The 19,268-nt window shown below is 39.1% G+C and overlaps 1 protein-coding gene across 1 annotated transcript in view; it reads left to right on the top strand.

Annotated features, from left to right (window-relative positions):
• The first annotated feature begins 1,293 nt into the window (after nucleotides 1-1,293).
• slc19a3b (solute carrier family 19 member 3b) overlaps nucleotides 1,294-19,268 on the top strand; it is a 33,547-nt gene continuing 15,572 nt past the window's right edge. The window contains exons 1-2 of the mRNA XM_039741364.1: nucleotides 1,294-1,443; nucleotides 17,443-18,247. Coding sequence (XP_039597298.1) covers nucleotides 1,294-1,443; nucleotides 17,443-18,247 — 955 coding nt within the window. The remainder of the gene's footprint in view (nucleotides 1,444-17,442; nucleotides 18,248-19,268) is intronic.

The raw sequence follows: 19,268 nt of genomic DNA, 5'->3' as shown, positions 1-19,268 counted from the left end.
GTAGAGAGTCCGAGACATCAGCTGCACCAACAGTCTTATACATTACTGTCCAGTCACACAGCCTAAAACGTTCATTAGGGGTCACTTCTGCTTCCCAGGGAGGCTTGTTCTGTTAGGGTAAGGCTTTCAGAATTATTTTTTAGGAGCTCTAAGATATGCTAGTCACACTTTTCAAACCAAACATGAGTCATAAAGTGTTGCTCTAGGCTGACGAAAGAAGTAAAAAAAGAAAGATAGGAGTATCCATTAAACAGCTCAAGCATTTAAGATCAACTAGGAGTGAAATATTTCACATTAACTATTTTGGATTCCCACAAGTGACATTGTAACTATGGATAAAGCGGGGAGAGCAGTTCACACACTAAAAAAGAAAGGTCTTCATTTCTCAGTAAATGCGTAGGCTGCTATGACTTGCTACTTGGTGGAGGATACATAGACCAGACCGTGGAGCAGCCCTACCAGGATGTAATTTTGGCTCATGACTCTTTAGGTTTGGTTCTGAAGTAAGAGGCAGGTATCCTAAATGGCAGATACAGCAGAAGTATGTTTCAATATAACCCATGGTCCCTGGAATGTAACTTTCTGTAGAGTATGTAAAGGTGGTATCCACCTTTACACCTTTATTGGTATGGGAAAAACATCAGAGCACCTAATTCAGGGAAGAGCAAAATGTCTATTCCAACTACTAGGGAGCGGGCGGTTAGTCAGCTGGCACAAGGGCAACTCACAATTTCCTTCCTTCTTCTTAAGTATTTGTAAAATATCACAGTTTTAGCTGTCTACTTTTCCACTGCACCCATTGTTTCCAACTGAGATACAACACTAAACTGGATGGAGAATTTTTATAAACTAGAAGTAAGACTATACACTAACTCTCTGGTCTCAGATGAAGAATTTGATTTATTTCCGTCAAGCTTTTCAACCTTAGAAAAAACTTCAATTAGAACAGAGTAACAAGGTATAACACTAACATATTACACTGATTAGATATAAGGAAATCAGTAGCCTTTTTTAATCTTTTACCACACAGTAGTAAAACATCTAATTCTGTGAAGCTTGGGCAGCGGAGTGATTGATGTCAGCTTGGACTGTAAAACATTGTATTCCTGGAACAAACTCTAAAGGTGACTGAACATGTTTTGCCTTAAGAACTGAAAAATAACAGTGAAGAGATTTATCTCTTAAAAGTGACAAGTCACTCTGTCTGCTCGCAGTTCCTCTACATGCCTTAAGCAACTCCTTCCTACTCTTTCCTGCCTCCACTGTCAACGTGAATGTTTTAAAAACAAGAAAATGGCATGCTTTAAGAAACTCCACATGAGCAACTGGAAGTCACTTACAGCCGTTTTATGTCTGTTTGGATTTCTAATCAACTGCAGACCACTGGAGCCTTTTCTCACGGCATATCTTGTTGGGCCGTATAAGAACGCCACAGAACAGCAGGTAACGGCATGAGAAAAAAAAAAAAAAAGATTCTTGAGACAATTTAAAAAAATAGGTGCATGCTTTCTTTCTTTCTTTTTCACTTTAAAAATTACATATCTAAAAACACACACCATCACCAAACAATTTAGAAAAAGTATGCCTGGCATAACATCCAGGTGCATTTGAGAGCTGTGTGGGTACTGTACTGTACTCTCCACAAAATTAGTTGACGGAAATAATTTCATGCAGACAGATAGACCGACAGACCGACATTGCTATCGCAATAGATCCTTCTGGTATTAATGTGAATGCACCTAAAACAGTCTACTGGAAGGTAACACAGTATGTCTGCAGGGATTAAAGGAAATGAATGGAGGATCAAATAGACTCTTACCTATGCTGCATTATAAAAGTGAAAGGATCAGACAACTAAACACCAACCTAACAGGCCACAAGATACTGTGGCTGCTTTGCAAACCGTTAAAATCTAGTTGAGGGCCTCCACACATTTACGACCATAGGACCAACTGACATTGAGGCTTGATTGGCTTGCAACGGGATTGCCATTTGTCATTTTGCCTTCACATCCCACCTCGTAACTTAGTGTGACCCGGGTTGGTCTGTGCAAACTGGAGTTTCTGGAATAAATTGAGAATGTGAGGGGAAATGAGTGCAAGCTCCCTGAAAAATGCCAGTCTCAACTGTGTAATTAAGTGGGTCCCTTACATTAGTTTCCACACTCTTTTATGAGTCTTATCTTCTTGTAATTTGGTTAAATGATGTTGTACTGTGTGTGCGTTAGTTATAAGCAGTGGCAAATGTAAAAAATGTTCTTTGTGAGTTAATGAAGTATGTGTAAAATATGAAACCTTATGGATCAGTTGTTTGGATTAGCAACTCCAGCCTCTTTCCTTGGTTTGGGGACATTGGTGTCAGTATAGTGGGATAGAGCAGTGGTCTAAATCTGATTCAGCAAAGAAACTACATAAAGTTGGCAGAGATGAGAGAAATATATCAGACAAGAGAGGTGCTGCTCGTACAGTTGGACAAGGACATCATGGATTTTGAATCGCCCGGTGCCATGTCTTGCACTTGAAGTGGCGGTGAATCTCAAGTTACACATTTTGTCAATAGGAGAATTTGAACAGCGCAGGGACAATTCCACGCATATGATGGTATGCTCACAAGCAACTTGTGATAACCGCGGCCCAGTTACCGGCAAGAAAAGTGCAAATGCAAGGGTATCCTACTGTTAGAAAGTGTTATTCACAACAGAGAAAGGGTTTCTTTAAATCATGAAAAGTCAGAATTAGTGAAAGCCACACTAGGATGGGGTGTTCATAAGAATTGTAATCATTTACTTCTTGAGGTAGAAGTGCACAATCAACAACAAAAAATTGCATCAGATATTTAAAATATTAAAATGTGTGCTTCCATCTCAATAGTTAAAGTCTAAATATTCTTGATTGTAATAGAAATTTGCCATTTTTCACCCTCTGATAGTGGTCCATAGAGGGTTAGATCCACAGTAAAGGATCAAAAATGACATCAAATTTGTAACCAGTGACTTTGAAATAGTCTAGAACAATACTCCACAGGGTATTATGTTAGAAATTTAACTTTTTTGTAGTGGTTCCTAAAGGTCAAGGACCACCAGGAAAGAATCAGATTATCAGTATTATTATCACATTTGTGACTAGTAACCTTGAAATACCGTAAAGCGACACTCCATACGCTCATATTACCAATCCCCATTTTTTCAAAGTTTTGAGAAAAAGGGAGCAAAAATGGAGTAACTTTAACCCCTTGTATCACATTAGTTAGTGAACCCCTGGGGTCAGTTGATGTGGCTTGATGCCACATACAGCTTCAAGGCCTTCTGATCATTGTTGCTGAAGATGCCTTTTGCTTTACTCTTTTTCATAAGGGTGTAATTTCCTGCCCAAATGTTAGTCCAAAAATAGTCTAGAAAGGAGAGTTTTTCAGGTCTCGAGGGACAAAACTGGGGGGAAACCCGCAAAAAACCTGACAATTTGCATAACTAGACATCAAGATGATTTGAATGGCATACAATATGCAAGGGTTTTCTCATATCCATGACTCAGAAGGTGCTGGACAAAAAAACCTGACATGACATCAAAGCTTTCATTTTTATAAGTAATTCTTAGCTTATAATGGGACAAAATATCAGATGCACATGCTGCAGGTCATCACGCAAGTACAGAAACTGAAAGCAAATTGTTTCAATTTCAAGATGTACAAATGCAGACTATGCATTGTGATAGTAATGTAAACAGCCCAGTTGAAAGCTGGGACAAGTGTTAGCCTAAACTGGACAGGTTCCTTATTTTGAGTTTCTACATTTTCAGGTTCATATACAAGATGAATTGTCTCTCTGATCAGGACCTGGGGCCTCATGTATAAACGGTGCGTACCACAGAAATGTTGCGTAAGAACTTTTCGACGTTCAAATCGCGATGTATAAAACCTACACTCGGTGGGCGGCACGGTGGCGCAGTGGTAGCGCTGCTGCCTCGCAGTTAGGAGACCCGGGTTCGCTTCCCGGGTCCTCCCTGCGTGGAGTTTGCATGTTCTCCCGTGTCTGCGTGGGTTTCCTCCGGGCGCTCCGGTTTCCTCCCACAGTCCAAAGACATGACGGTTTGGTGGATTGGCGATTAAAAAAAAAACCTACACTTGGTGTAAAGCCACGCACTTTTCCACGGTACCTCATGCCTTGTCGTACGCAAGTTCTCCACTCGGTTTTGCAAACTGGCGGCACCCAGCGTCAAAGCAGTGCTACTGTTCTTGTGTGATTACTCATTATTTTCATGACGCGGCTTTATAAATACACAGAAACTAACCGCATATTGTTTATTAGTGTAATGCATCTGATTGTAATTAACTCGTAACAATATAATGGTCCAGGGAACAGCCATAGTATTCCAAATACCATAACTGCTTTAGCGTTGTTACTCTCACTTCTTCTTCTTCTTCTTCTTCTTTCAGCTCCTCCCGTTAGGAGTTGCCACAGCGGATCATCTTTTTCCATATTGCTCTCACTGCACGACTCGGAGTATTTATATCACTGTATCTGAGTGTGAATCACAGCAGCAGCTGATCGGAAAGAGAATTATCGGTATACAGCTTTAAGGACACGCTGTCTCAGCCACTGCAAAATGTTTTAAAGCCTTTCCTGTACGGACCTCGCGGTTCAGAAACAGTTTAATCCCAAGAACTTTAAATGCACTCAATCAATTGCTCCTTGTAGAACGGTTTGTACTTATAAGTACAATCACCCCACTGTAAACTTGCACTACAGTTATAATATCTCACAACCTGGGCCACTTTATAAAGCGCGTATTTACATATGATGACGATATCATTTTTAAGGTGAAATGCAGCAAAATATGTTTGTTAAATTATACACATAAAACTTTAACTTCATTTAAATAATCTATATTCTTCACTGGGAGTGTCGTGAAGGATAGAATAATTAAACATGTACTACGAAGATATTTCAATGTTCTTTAAACGTTTTGAAGAATCGGCACTCTAAGCTTACAGATGGCTTAACTTCTATTACAGAGCTGATTGTGTGGCGATCGGTTACTTGGGGAAAGAAAAGCAAGGACTCTTGGGCGCACGCCAATATATATTGAATATAAAACAGAAAGAGAAAATAACAACACAGCTAAAAACGCAGCGACAAATTTCACAAAAGATAATGCTTGTCATGAGCACGAGGCTCATGAAACACATGTTTAATAATGTGCTTTAGCTCCTATCATCATGAAAATGACATCACGTATACATCTCAGTATTTTAGTTATTCAGAGAGCTGTAATATCACAAATGTAATGGACTCTGTGTCCAGTTGGAGGAAGAGAGCCAGTTTAAGAAGCAAGTAGTGATTCACACACATAGATCACATACGAGTAGAAGATCAAATACAAAACAAAGCATTTAACGTGCTACTTTAATTACGATGTAATTTTGAGAAACTGGTTAATTAAACGATTTTAAGATGAAGTTTATAATGTTCTACTAAATGACAAAATAAACTACGTGATTAAAGTGGAAAATTCGAGATTAAAGTTGACATTTCGTGCTTTTTCCCCACCGTGCCTTTTTCTCTGTACCCTAATAAGCTTTCATATGACACTCAGACAGTGGGCTTACAACTCTTCTTTTCACGGCAACTTTGATATGTGACTTCTTTTTATTTCCGTACTGTGCGATTTTGTGAATGTGAGCTTTCAAGTTTCTCCAACACGCTATGTCACTCGATCAACTTCCTTTTGTTGATTATACCACGGTTTATTTGAACGAATAGTATGTTTTTCATTTGCCTCCACTTGGTATTCGTTGAAATTCTTATATTTTCCCCGTGCTTTTCCCATTGTCTTTTCACAGAAGGCTGCGCTTAAGGGCGATTTATATTGATTTGCATATTCAAATAGGCGTAATTCTGGGAGGATTTGGGGCGTTACATAATGCGCGTGCACGAGCGTTAGTTTTCACGCTGATCGGGATTTATGTAACGGAAGAACGTGGAAGTTGGAGTACGCACAGATTCCTGCATCTGGATTTTTCTGTGCGTAAGCACATTTCGGCTTTTGTGCTTACGCCATGTTATAGTGCGATTTCTACGCACGGCGTTATACATGAGGCCCCAGGTCACCAGCAGGGCTAAGGAATGCAAGAATTGCAGATTTCACCCCAGGAAAGGAGTTGCAATGGCAATAACCACATACTGTTTTTTTTAACAAAATCTGCTTACCTCTGTGTTAACATTAGTGCAGAACCAACACACAAGAAGAATGACTGAGCTTGGGCTAACCAATACTCTGGATTGAAGGTTATCATTTTTAAATCATTACTTGCTAGTAAAGATGTTAGAGATAAACAACTGGACATAAAACAAGTTAAAAACAGTGAAAGATTTAATAAAGAATGAGTTTAGAAAGCTGTGTATGTAGTGGAGAGAGAGAGAAAAAAGCTCATTGTAAGGAAAAGGAACAAAGACTGAACTGAAAGAGAGAAGCCACTGTTGTTTAATGGGATCGTGAAGTAATTGAAAGGAACTAATGTACAGAGATCCATGCTCCAAAACCCACAGACACCCCTAACACAGCATTAGGAGCTACTTTCTGTCATGTTCACTCCCTGCTGCCCAGAGATGGACTGAAAAGAAAACAGAGAACCCTGGAGATGATTTTCCTATTAAGAGGAAAATAAATATTTGACACTTGATGATTGATACTGCTTCAGCTATGGTGAAACCTTTGTTGGATGCTTTTAAAAACGGACCATGGCCTAAAGCTTGGGCAATTAGGCTCAAGATGCTGAAAAGCAAACAGAATGAGTAAAATCAAAAGCATGTAGCAAATCATATTACTTTTCCTCCACATCTATAGTGCTGCTGCCTAAAACATCAAATAATTACTTTAACTTGTACTCCTGAAAGCAAAACTAAATATAGAGCAACAACAAACACTTTTAGAAAACTAGGTAAAGAGAATAACATTTGTGAAAGAGTTTAGCTCCCCTAAAAAGAAAAAAACAGAAACCGTTAGAATCACAAGTGTCTCGCAAACGGATTTACATCTAAAGTGCTGCTGCTTCCAGCACGAGAGACAGTGAGAGAACAAGTGCCAGTATTTGTGTTGGAAAACATTTCAAACTCCATCTCCCAAAGCTTGAACATTAAATTAATCAGCTACTCACACAACACTAGTAGCAAATGAACGACACATGAGGCAAACAAAGCTCAAACAACGAGTGCTGGACAGAGACTGTGGATCAGTGAAATGCCGGGAGGCTACAGCTGGTGATGCCTACACATCACTTCGTTCATGTGGATTCATCGTAGTCCTTGCCACGCGGCAAATTCAAGTTTTGCTTTTTGAAAATTTGGGTCATTTTTTTTTTATATATTTGATTGAATCCACAGTTACGGCAGCCACACAGTACATGATTTTTTTTTTTTTACAGAGATGCATTCAGTATTAAATTTCATGAAGTAAGTATATTCTTGAATACATCTTTAGAAACATACTGCAAGCTAAATCCTGAACACTTATTTTTGTATTCTGAATACGCAACGCTGGTAACTTGTATTCCGGTACAGCTCAACCCTGGCTGTGAGTAGTTTGGATATTACCGAAGGTTGCTTTGCATTGCAAAGTTCACTTGTCCAGAGATGTGTAATATCTTTAGCTAAGCTGAATTCACAAGAAATGGTTGCAATTCCACTTCACGGGCTGTTTTTAATACCTGAGCCATAGCCTTGCCAAACTAAAATCAGGAAAGAAAATGATTCACTGGAAACATATAGATGAATCAGGAGTTTTGTTGTACCTTAATCAAGAATAGTTTGATGATAAGTGTATCTGTGAAACTATTAATAGTCTTGGCCAGAATGAATTGCAGTGACCTATAGCATCTGTGAACTACATGATAGAAGTGAAGCAAAGAAGAGGATATGACCAGACAGGGCATTTTCTGGGATTCAATGGCATTTCCCTTCTCAGCATTGTTTTTTATTGTCAGAATGCAAATACTTTTTATTTATTTCCTGTCATCCACCTCTGTAACTTTTCTACTCAGGTCCTCCACAAACCTTTCCTGCATTATGTGAATTTCCCCTTGGGATTAATAAAGTATCTATCTATCTATCTATCTATCTATCTATCTTCTACCATGATAACCCACTGTTGACATCAGTGCACTGAATTCTAAAGAGATCTTCTTGCATTCATCTTTAACTTCCCTTGTATCGCTTTTGGGCAGGGGTTCCCGGTTTCAGTCCTGGAGTACCACTATGGCTACTGACTTTCATTCACGCCAGTCTCTCAAATCAGTAGGCCACTCTTATGTCTCATCTATCTAATTGTTTCTTTTACTATTTTTATTATGAACTCTCCTTATTTCTGTGGTATTTGCTACTTTTGTTATGCCCAAATACTGTCAATTAGTGGTGAGCAGTGCAGACACAGGTGCAAATGACACTGAATGTTATATTCATTTCTGTGCTAATAAGTAATAAGAGGCTGAACTAAGGGGTCCTCGAGTTCACTCCTGTGGGCCACCTTAACTAATGGTGTTCATCCCAACCATCTTCTGCTTTTAACTGGACTCCTACCTTTACTAAACAAGCTGTTATTTGCCAGTTTCTGCCTTTTTGTGTTAATCCAGATATTACAAAACAGTTTTGCTATATTTTTAGATGAATGTAGCAAACATATGTGTGTGTGTGACATTGTTACTTTTCTTGTGTTTTAAGATTTTGCTCTTTTTTATGTTCTGTTAATGTAGACCTTTTTCCTATTAATTAGCTCACAAGTGAATGTTATACTGAGATCAGCTGCCTCCCTTTAGCATTTAGTGTCATTTGTACCCCTGTCTGTACTGCTTGTCACCAATCGTCAGATGCAACTATTTGAGTAAACTCTGGAGCAGGTAAAATGACAACAAATTTAGCAAAGACATAGCAAAAAAATGCACATTTTGAATTTTGCTTACATGTAAACTAGGGGGCTTTGCCCCCCTGCTCGCTTCACTAGCCAACCCCAGTGCCTGCGCTACATGCTAGCCTCTTTGCGATTCTGCCACTTGCATATGGGGATGCGGATGTACAATTTAAACAGATTTTTATTTTCATGGGAATTGTTACATATGCATAATAGAACTAACTATTTTACACTACAGTGAGTAATTAACCCTATTAAAAATAGTAAAATGTAATAATTTGAAAGTAAATTATGTTTCATGTTGTGTTTAGAGTTATTTGTTGAGTAATACGATTTTGTTCTGTTTGTCTTTGAAATTAACACGCAAATACTTTTTAAACTTACACTTTTACTGTAAAACTTCAGTAAAAAAATTTTTGAATTAAATTTTTGTCAATATTGCATTGAATTTTGATTCTGTGTTTGGACTTTCATCGTGACAATGCAACATATAACATATAAATGAATTTCGTTTATTTCTCTCTATTAAATAAAATGACTTTTTCGAATGTTTGGCTCTGACATTTGTTAGATGTCTTTGCAAAAACTGTTAAAGTTTTAATACAAATGGCATATCAAGATCTCCTTTGTTGTGTAATGTTATCCGCGGAAGATGTACTGCATTACCTTTCTTGGATACATCCTTCTTTCTACAGTAATTTGTGTGGTGGAAGACCGGACGGTGTTAACGGTTTTAGATATTCTTTGGGATATTGTAAGTTGATTTTTTCATCTTCCACACCATCACCACCAACTGTTATAGTCAATTGCATAGCATAGTCTATTGATACTCATTTAACTGATTTGCCGTTTAACCGATCAACATTTTTGGCTTTAATTCGTTTGACTTCATCGTTTCTCAGTGCTAGGATTGCCTGTGTACTCATTTCTTCTGTTGATAACTCTTCGTGATTAAATTCTTCCATAAGATTTGGACATAATACGTCTTCTTTAATTGGGAACTTAAAGTGAGGAAAACGTTAAAATTTATAAGAGCTGAGAGAGCAGGAACTGTGCCTGACAAAAGCGTTCATACGAATGAGAGGTGAGAGTACCGTGTGCGTGGTTGAATATGATTGAGAGGAGGGCGTGACTTGAAAAAATCTCATGGCCAAAGTCTCGTGGGACTTCGAAATCTCTTCAAAAAAGTCTTGTCTTGTCACAGGATTTTTTTATATAATAGAGAGATATACTAGCGCATATGTTTGAATAAAAAATAAGCGGAGAAAAAGACCAACTAAACAATTAGATTATTTATCAATTAAACTGAAACATTTATTTGTGAAACTGGTTAGAATGAAAACTTGCAGCCACAGTGGTAAGTTAGGACTAAACTTGGGCTACCCCTGCTTTAGAGAGCACTGAGCTCGACCTGGGTGGTCTATTGTATAGTATAGTGTCTGCTCAAGTAAACAGAGCTTCATGTTTTTAAAGATTTGATATTTATGGCCACCTTCATACGCAGAGACTTTTTTCATAGGGCTGGAGACTTTTGAATGGGACATTCTCAATGAGCCAACATCTTTAAAGTCCAATTATAGGATGGCCTACAGAGGTCATGATTAACAAAGAGAGGAAAGCACAAGTGTCCCCTGACAGCTATCTGAAAGCACGCCCATCCACCACCAAAGGTCTCTTTTGTAATTTAGTTTCTTGTCTGAAGTCACACTACTGTGTCTCTTAGACCATTGTGCTTCATTTGCACTGCATTGTTAACATTTGTAACAAGGAATTCTCATATGTGCTCGCTGTAGTATCCAGCCTAGGCTCTTTTTTTTTTTTTACCCCGGTTTGACCCGCAGGGTAATGAGTAATCATTACCCTTATTTCACAGTATCACACTAAGCAGGTTGCCTTTGCCCTGCTATTTTGCCAGCTGCCGCTCCCTCTTCCTTTACTCTTGTCCCAAACAATATCCATTTTTTTAAGTGTTCTCTGCCTTTTCACAGAAGAGGGTATCATGGCCCTACTGCAATTGTGTAATTTTTTTAATCTATCCAGTGAACAGTGGCAGTCCCAAGATGGTCATGTGGTGGTTAGTAAGTCCATCCTTGGTTAGTCCTTCTTTCAAATGGGTCTTTCCACTTGGCAATACTAACAAAAGAGACCTGGCTTGCAGCAGGTTTTTTATCAGTGACTCAAGAGGCTTGCCAGCAATGCCTGATTTGTCAGCAATTCAATATGGGAAAAATATCTGGAATTGTTCCTGCTGCATATCTAAATCCATTGAGACATTTGTGTGCATGTGGTTTATTTAAATGTTTCTATTTTTTCCATATAAATAACTGCTGCTACTGATAGCTGACATGCTTTCTATATGGCCTGAAGATTTTCCTTGCCAGACAGCTAATTCAGAGAGTATATAAAAATGCTTTTATAAAAATGATGTTTTAAACTTCCTCAGCAATTACCAGAGGAGATTGTGCTGCATTAATGTGGGTAATGACATCATTTACATCTTCTACAACTATGATGACCAGTGTAATTTCCTAAACCGTGGGCTGCTGGGCCAGTAACATCACATCAACAAGCTAATTGAAATAGAAGGCTGAGCTATGGGACACATGCTGGACGCTCTGGAGGTCGTAGTAGAGGAGAGAATTCAAACAAAACTGAGTGTCATTATGAACAATGCTGCACATCCTTTCTCTGACACACTAACACTGAGGACTTTCAGCCAACAACGTATTCAGCAGAAGTGTGTCAAAAAATGCTACTGGGGCTGCTTTATGCCAATGGAATTTAGTTTTCTTTTTTTTTAGTCATTCTGCTGTATATCTGAGATGGGTTTGTTGTCTGTCATATATTTTTAATTTACTTATTTATTAGGTTCTGTAAAAAGCCAAATTACCTTCTGGAGACAAACAAAGTTCTATCTAATCTAATCTAATCTAATGGAAGATTACATTTTGCTGGAAAAACAATCCAAGATGTATTTAAATTGCTGCAATTTAAACAATTCTTAGAATGGCTTATCATTGCTCATCAGCCATTTTAGTGAAACAAACCAATGGTACCAAAAATAAAAAAAATCAGATGTGAGCATCAGCAGTCTTTGTGCCCTAGGAACCAAGTTACCCAAACTATCTCTTATATATATTTCTCTTCTGGTTCATCCAGCTCCCTCTTCAAACCTGGTGCCGCCCACACACAGTCCACATGGCAATTTGTCGATTCCTATTCGTCCCCTTCCAAACCCTTCCCCATGCTGCCTGTGGCCTCCCATACACACCCACGCTGCTTTTCTTGAGTCCTATTCCTTCTTTGGACTACCGTGTTCCCCTCTCCTCTCTCATGACCCCATTGGTGTCACGTCATCGCCCGATATCTACATAGACATAGACATAGAATTACTAGACGCCGCATGACTAGCAGCATCGTACATCAACGTCGCCGCCATATTGCGAGCAGCACTGCTGCAGAGTGAAATAATGAATAATGTGCTGCTTGGGATTGTACAAACTGCTGTACACTCCAAATCAGATCCCAGGGTATTACATTTCATAGGTAAGGCTGAACAATTGTTTTGGTTATATGTGGCCATTAGAAAATCTTGTTTTATAATCTTAGCACTCAAGGTCACCTTACAATAAAATTAAACATTAGTAAAATTAAAACAACAGAATGATAAATCAAAAAGAAATAATTAGCAAACAAAAAAAGATAACTGGCAGTAACAGTGCAAAATTCACAATTGGTATGCCAGTTTGAAAAGATAAGTTTTGAGGGCAGTTTTTGAAATGTGTTATTGAATCGAGCTGACGTATAAGAGAGGGAAGAGAATTCCCAAGTTGAGGAGCACTATGAGAGACGCTCAAGCTACCAGAGCACTGAGTCTGACGTGTGGTACAGAAAGTCGAGCTGCAGATGAGAATCAGAGTGAGCGAGACGAGTGTCAGTCTGTAGGAGATCAATGAGGTTGTAGGCAGCTTTAAATGTTAAGAGCGGTATTTAGTATTGTATTCTGTAGTTAACAGGGAGCCAGTGAAGTTGAGAGAGAATAGGTGTAATATGTTCAGTGGATTTAGAACAGCAGGTTATTATCCTGGCAGCAGAATTTTGAAGAAGTTGTAAGCGACAGATAGGTTTTTGTGGGATGCCAGATAGAATAGCAGTAATACATGAGGTGACCCAGGAATTAACCAATACTTCAGTACTGTGTTGTGTAAGAACAGGTGTCTAGAAATGTTTCAGAGATGGAAGAAGGCAGTCTGAGAAATGTTACTTATATGAGATAAATTATAATAATAAGAATTATTATTATTATTATTTAATAATTGCCATTATGAGTGTATAAATGGATATAAATAATTGCATGTAAATGATTCGCCAAAATCTGTTGTATGTAAACGATACTGTTTTAAACGTTATTGTTTTTTCATCAGAAAACACAATTTCCACATCTACCTGTATTGGTTTAAATGGCACTTTTACCACTTGCAATAGGGCGGACACGCTGACATATCGTGTCAACTGAGCAACACAGTGAATGTGCCGCCTATCTATATATGTCTATGGATATCTAGCCTGACCGCGTGACCTTTCACTTTGGCCATGTATGCGTCTGGGAGTCTTTTTCGTAGCCTGCTACAGGAAGGTGCTCCCTTGACCATTGGCATTCGTTTTGCTTCTTACTATTTTCGTTATACTGTGACGGTTGTTTCCTAAGCTTTTGTTATAAAATGGGCAGGGGTTCCCGGTTTCAGTCCTGGAGTACCACTATGGCTACTGACTTTCATTCACGCCAGTCTCTCAAATCAGTAGGCCACTCTTATGTCTCATCTATCTAATTGTTTCTTTTACTATTTTTATTATGAACTCTCCTTATTTCTGTGGTATTTGCTACTTTTGTATCTTCTCTGTCGACAGGATTTTGTACAACGCCATCTGTATTCCAGGATCCGGCAACTGCCTGTTCCTATCAGTGGGTTATTTCTTGACACAAATGGTTGACGAAGGCAATGCACTCTCACTACGACATAGGGCAGGGGTCCTCAATCACGGTCCTGGAGAGCCGCAGTGGCTGCAGGTTTTTGCTCCAACCCAGTTGCTTAATAAAAAGCACTTATTGCTAAAGTAACACTTCTGCTTCACTTTAGTGACTTTGAGCCCTTATTGCTTAATTTTGTCTTAAACAACCATTTTAATTGCTCCTTATTATCAATAACATGCAAATGACAAGAGAGAGCAGCATTTCTCCATTTAGCTTATTTACATTTACACCTGTGTGTATTTACCTGCACTATTGGGTTTAATTAAATACTTGGAAGAAAAATGAAGAGAAAAAAGTGAAGGACTGAGAATTACTCGTCCATTTTAGCCTTCAAATCATTTGCATGATAGAAAGGGAAAGAAAATCTAGGATATGAGAATGACCTGACATAGCAGAGTTAATTTAATTTCATAGCTTGTTAGTGCTTTATTGGCAAGAATTGCTTTCTAATTAAGCAACCAGGTCAGAACAAAAACCTGCAGCCACTGCGGCTCTCCAGGACTGGGATTGAGGACCCCTGACATAGGGCAGTAGTTTTGTTGCATCACATTGGGACAGATTTGGAAACGTTCTTTCTCTTGTTCTTTCCAACGCAAGTCGAGTTATCACAAGTCAAGAGTACTATCAATACATGGCAACATCTGGAGTTTATGGTGGTGAAGCTGAAGTGTCAACGGTGCTTGGGATGGAGGATGACATGATGTCTTTCAGTAGCCTCTAGAACACCTTCATGACTACTGATGTCAGTGCAACAGGTCGGTAGTCATTCAGGCACGTGGGCTTATTGTTCTTTTGAACAGGAATGATTGTGGATCTTTTGAAGCACACAGGAACCGCAGACTGTGCTAAAGACTTGTAGAAGATGGTGGTGAGTACTCCAGCTAGTTGGTCAGCGCAGCAACGCAGCAGGTGTCCAGAGATGCAGTCTGGTCCTGCCTGATGTTTACTCGCTTCAGTGCTGATGATGTCACCGTCCTCCGTAGTCAGGCAGTAGTTAGCGCTAGCTGCGTAATCAGCCTCAAGCACGTAAAATGCGTTGAGTTTGTTAGCAAATGCAAATGCAGAGTCTGCGCTTACCTTCGTGATGGTACGCAGTCCATGCCACATGCTACGTATGTCGCCCTGTTGAAACTGCAGCTCTACTCGCTCCTGATACCGGTGCTTGGCGACTTTCACTGCATGACGAACACCGTAAGAAGCCGCCTTGTAGGCACTCATATCACCAGTAGTGAGCCCAGCATTATAAGCAGCAGTTCGATCATTTACTGCCATGCGTATTGATCTTTCAACACACGGTTTCTGGTTGGGAAAAGATTTAACTCTCGCCATGGGGACAACTTCGTCACTACATATTAACAAAGCTAACTCCTGCTTCTGCAAACTCGTTGATGTCATCTGCTCTTGTTCGGAACATGTCCCAGTCTACGTCATTGAGCGCGTCCTGCGGCATGGCTTCTGATTGGGCAGACCAGCGCTTCACCTCCCTCCAGACTGGAGCTTCACGAATGAAACTTTGTTTATATTCCGGCATGAGGAAAATGGCTTTATGGTCAGACTTTCCAAACGCTGGATGTGAAACAGCTTTGTAGCCCTGCTTATACGGGGTGTAGCAGTGATCCAGAATTCTGACTACTCTAGTTGGACACGTAACATGTTGGTGGAAGTTCGGCATTACTTGTCTGAGGTTTGCCTTATTAAAGTCCCCTGCCATGATGAATGCTGCGTCTGGGTGTTTGTTTTGAGTCAGACATAGAACATCGCAAACAAACTAGCAAGACTTTTAGTTGAGGAAGAAACCTTGACAACCTTTAAGAAGAATCTGGATGAGAAATTGGGACAGCTTTGCTGTTAGCTAAACAAACAAGCTTGATGGATTGACTGGTCTCCTCTCGTTGATAAATTGTTTTTTTCTATACTGAAACATGAAAAATACTATACAAAATAAAGATTCAGGATTGCTTTACATGTATGCAATAGTCCTTTTGACCCTGGGAAGCAAAGGGGATTTTAATTTGGAGGGATGACTCTTTGACGGCAAACAATTCACCCCTTGGTTTTTGAAGCAATAAAATAAGTAATCTAAATGTACTGTTTGTCATTGTTCAACTTTATGTTCAGTCAAAAACAAAATTACTCTGACTCAACAGAATTAATTATAAACAAGTGTGACACTTCCTAATGACAGGTGGATTTAAACTGGAAATCTTGCAGAACACCTTGAACAAAGCACCTCTAATGAAAATGGTTGCTGTGTGTCATATTGCAGAAACAGTAATTTTTTTTATCTTCAACGATTTGTTTCCAAGAACTACTTTCTGTATTGTCATTGTGACAAAAATCACAAATATAGACATTAAGATTCCATATTGTAACACAATATAGTATGTAAAAGTTTAAGGACTGTAAATACTTTTTTGAGCTCCTGTAAATTTAGTAATTTTATTAATGCTTTTTTAAGAGAGAATCAGGATTATTTGGCTGGGCTACTAATGAAGGGCTATATAAAGTGAAATCTAACAGTTTATCTACATTCAAACCCACTTAAAACATTTAAGGATGGCAGGGGGTCACAACCTATCCCCATAATATTGAACTCAAGACATGAGCCCACTCCAACAGGGCATTTTTTCCACACACACACTTGTATGGTGTCAATTCAGGGTCATCAATTCACCTCATTGACATGCTTTGTTTGGGATGCGAAAGAAAAAAGCAGAACATCAAGAGAAAACCTTACGTAGACATACACATATCTGGCAGACAGGGATCAGAATAATTGACAACCGTTTTGCCGAAGTTCTTAGTATAACAAGGTAAGAAAACACCAAACAGATGTTGTTGAACTGGGTGGCACAGTGTTAAGCAGTTCTGTCATACAGCTTCAGAGACCTGGTTTTAAAATTCAGCCCACCCACTGTCTGTGTCAGGCCTATTAGCTCCAGGTACTAAGGGTTTCCACTGAGTTCCTAAAACTAGTGTTGGTTACAGTGACTGGCAACTCTAAATCAGGTCTGTGTGTGTGTGTGTGTGTGTGTGTGTGTGTGACAGAGTGTTCTCTTTGTATAGTGTAGAATCCTGTGTTGTGTCCAGAGCTGACGTGATTATGTTCCAGCTCTCCAAAGCACTGCATTAGAATAAGTGGGTTTGGAAAATGAATGAATCAATAAAAAGTGACAGAAAAATGATCATTAGATCTTTATTTGATAACGTGTATTGTGAAAATGCTAACTAGAAATAATGACTGACCAGTTTGCAAAATGCTCACAAAGAACTTCTTTTGGAAGTATAAGTTATTTGTTTCATTAACTATGCAATATTAAGTTTCTCTATGGGCAGCACATTTTATCACTCATTGTTACGTGCTCAGTAGCTTCAAAATATGAAAGATGGCTGAAACCCTTAGCAACTTGTGCTGCTAATTTAAAGTTAACATCCATAGTTTAAAATCCTATGTTATGATGTGTGGTATCTCTTGTTTGTGTCACTTCTTAAAATGTTTTTTTTTTTTTGCAGGTCATAAATGTTCTGTTCCCAATATGGACTTATTCCTATCTGGCACTCCTCTTTCCTGTCTTCATGGTCACAGATCTTCTGCGCTACAAGCCAGTGATGGTCTTGCAAGCAGTTTTTGCTGTCATCACCTTTGTGTTACTCTGCTTTGCTCAGGGCATTGCATCACTGAAGGCTGTGCAGTTCTGCTTTGCAATGGTCACTGCCACTGAGGTGGCATATTTTTCTTACATCTACAGCATGGTACCATCTGAGCATTATCAGCAAGTAACCAGTTTTCTGAGAAGTGCCAATCTGCTTGGCTTCATGTCAGCTGCCATACTTGGACAACTTTTAGTTTCCTTTGCAGAGCTGCCCTACTTTTACCTTGGTACCATTACCATCGGGGCAGAATCTGCAGCTTTGCTTTTATCAATAGTCCTTCCTATGCCAAGCAGAAGCATGTTCTATAGAAGTGAAGATCCGGCACAGTGTAATCAAATGGATCTTAGTAAAAAGGACATGAATAGCAGTGATGCCAAAGAGGCACCAGTTTGTGAAAATGTTTCAGCCATGATGGAAGTAAAGCGCATCCCACACAAGAGGATTACAAGGGAGAATGTATCAAAAACACTTTCTCAATTATGGTACAGCTTTAAAGTGTGCTACTCTTCTAGGAAGGTCATTTATTCATCTCTCTGGTGGGCCTTTGCAACTTGTGGACACAACCAGGTCTACAATTATACCCAGTCTCTTTTTCAGCACATTGCTCCATCTGGAAATTTCTCTGTTTACAATGGTGCAGTTGAAGCTGCCGCAAGTGTGGTAGGTAAGAAAAAAGGTATTGTGTTATCCATCTCAAATACTACAAATAAAAAGGGTCTTGGCATGAAAATAAGAACTGCAGACTAAATGAATGTCATCGATGGCAATCACTAGCAACTTATACTCTTTCAGAACGAGGATCAGTAGGTAACAGCTACACACATATACAGTATATGGCAAAAGAATTCTCTGTCTTACACCATTATTGGTACCTTTCTAAATCATGACATAGAAGCAAAGGTGCTTTTTCAAGTCTCACATTTGTTAGTCAAGCACCACACAATTGCACACTTCAGTGGCACAAAAGTGTCCTTAGCAATGTCCGGTCACCATTCAGGAAGTGGATGTAGAGGTGGTCCATTCCTACAAGTCCACATTAATGAAAGATTAGACTGGTCTTGAAACACAGAAGAACTGTATAACAAAGCACAGAGCATGCTCTTTTCCTTAGGAGACTGCATTCCTTTAATGTGTGGAAACTGTGTAAAAAAATGACTAGTTTGAGCAGTTCTTAGGAGTCAGAAAGTACAGCAGTTAAGAGAGTGACAGCATCAGGGTTCATTAATATGAAGGAATACAAATGGTGTGAGTGAAGAGCTTTTAAGTAAGGAATAAGAGCAACATTTAGATAGGAGAACAGACAGAGAAAAATTAACCCCACACAAGGACAAACAGCAGGCTGTTGAGAGGGAAAATATTATCGCAGTTTAAGGGGTCAGAAGGTGTAAAATAACTGTAGCATTTCTTTAATCTTTTTTTTTGCTTCACTTTTTTAGTTTTACCATTTAAGTTAAATAATTTAGTTTTAATAAAAAAGGTTGAACAGTTTTAGTAATCCAAAGTCAAATTTTAATAATGGAGCCAGGGCAATTCAAGTCCTGTTGGAAGTTAAAGACTTTTAAGAGGACAGCTTGGAGGAGCCAGGCTTCTATGTAGGCTAGATCTGCAGGAAATGCCAGCTGATCCAGCACTGTGTGCTCAGGGTCACTGAACTGGAGTAGGAATTAGCTGGCATGCGCTGTAGT

This window comes from Polypterus senegalus, chromosome 1 (genome assembly GCF_016835505.1).
Source record: "Polypterus senegalus isolate Bchr_013 chromosome 1, ASM1683550v1, whole genome shotgun sequence".
Lineage (NCBI taxonomy): Eukaryota > Metazoa > Chordata > Cladistia > Polypteriformes > Polypteridae > Polypterus > Polypterus senegalus.
Note: the sequence above shows the minus strand (reverse complement) of the source record. Positions and strands in the feature narration are given on the sequence as shown.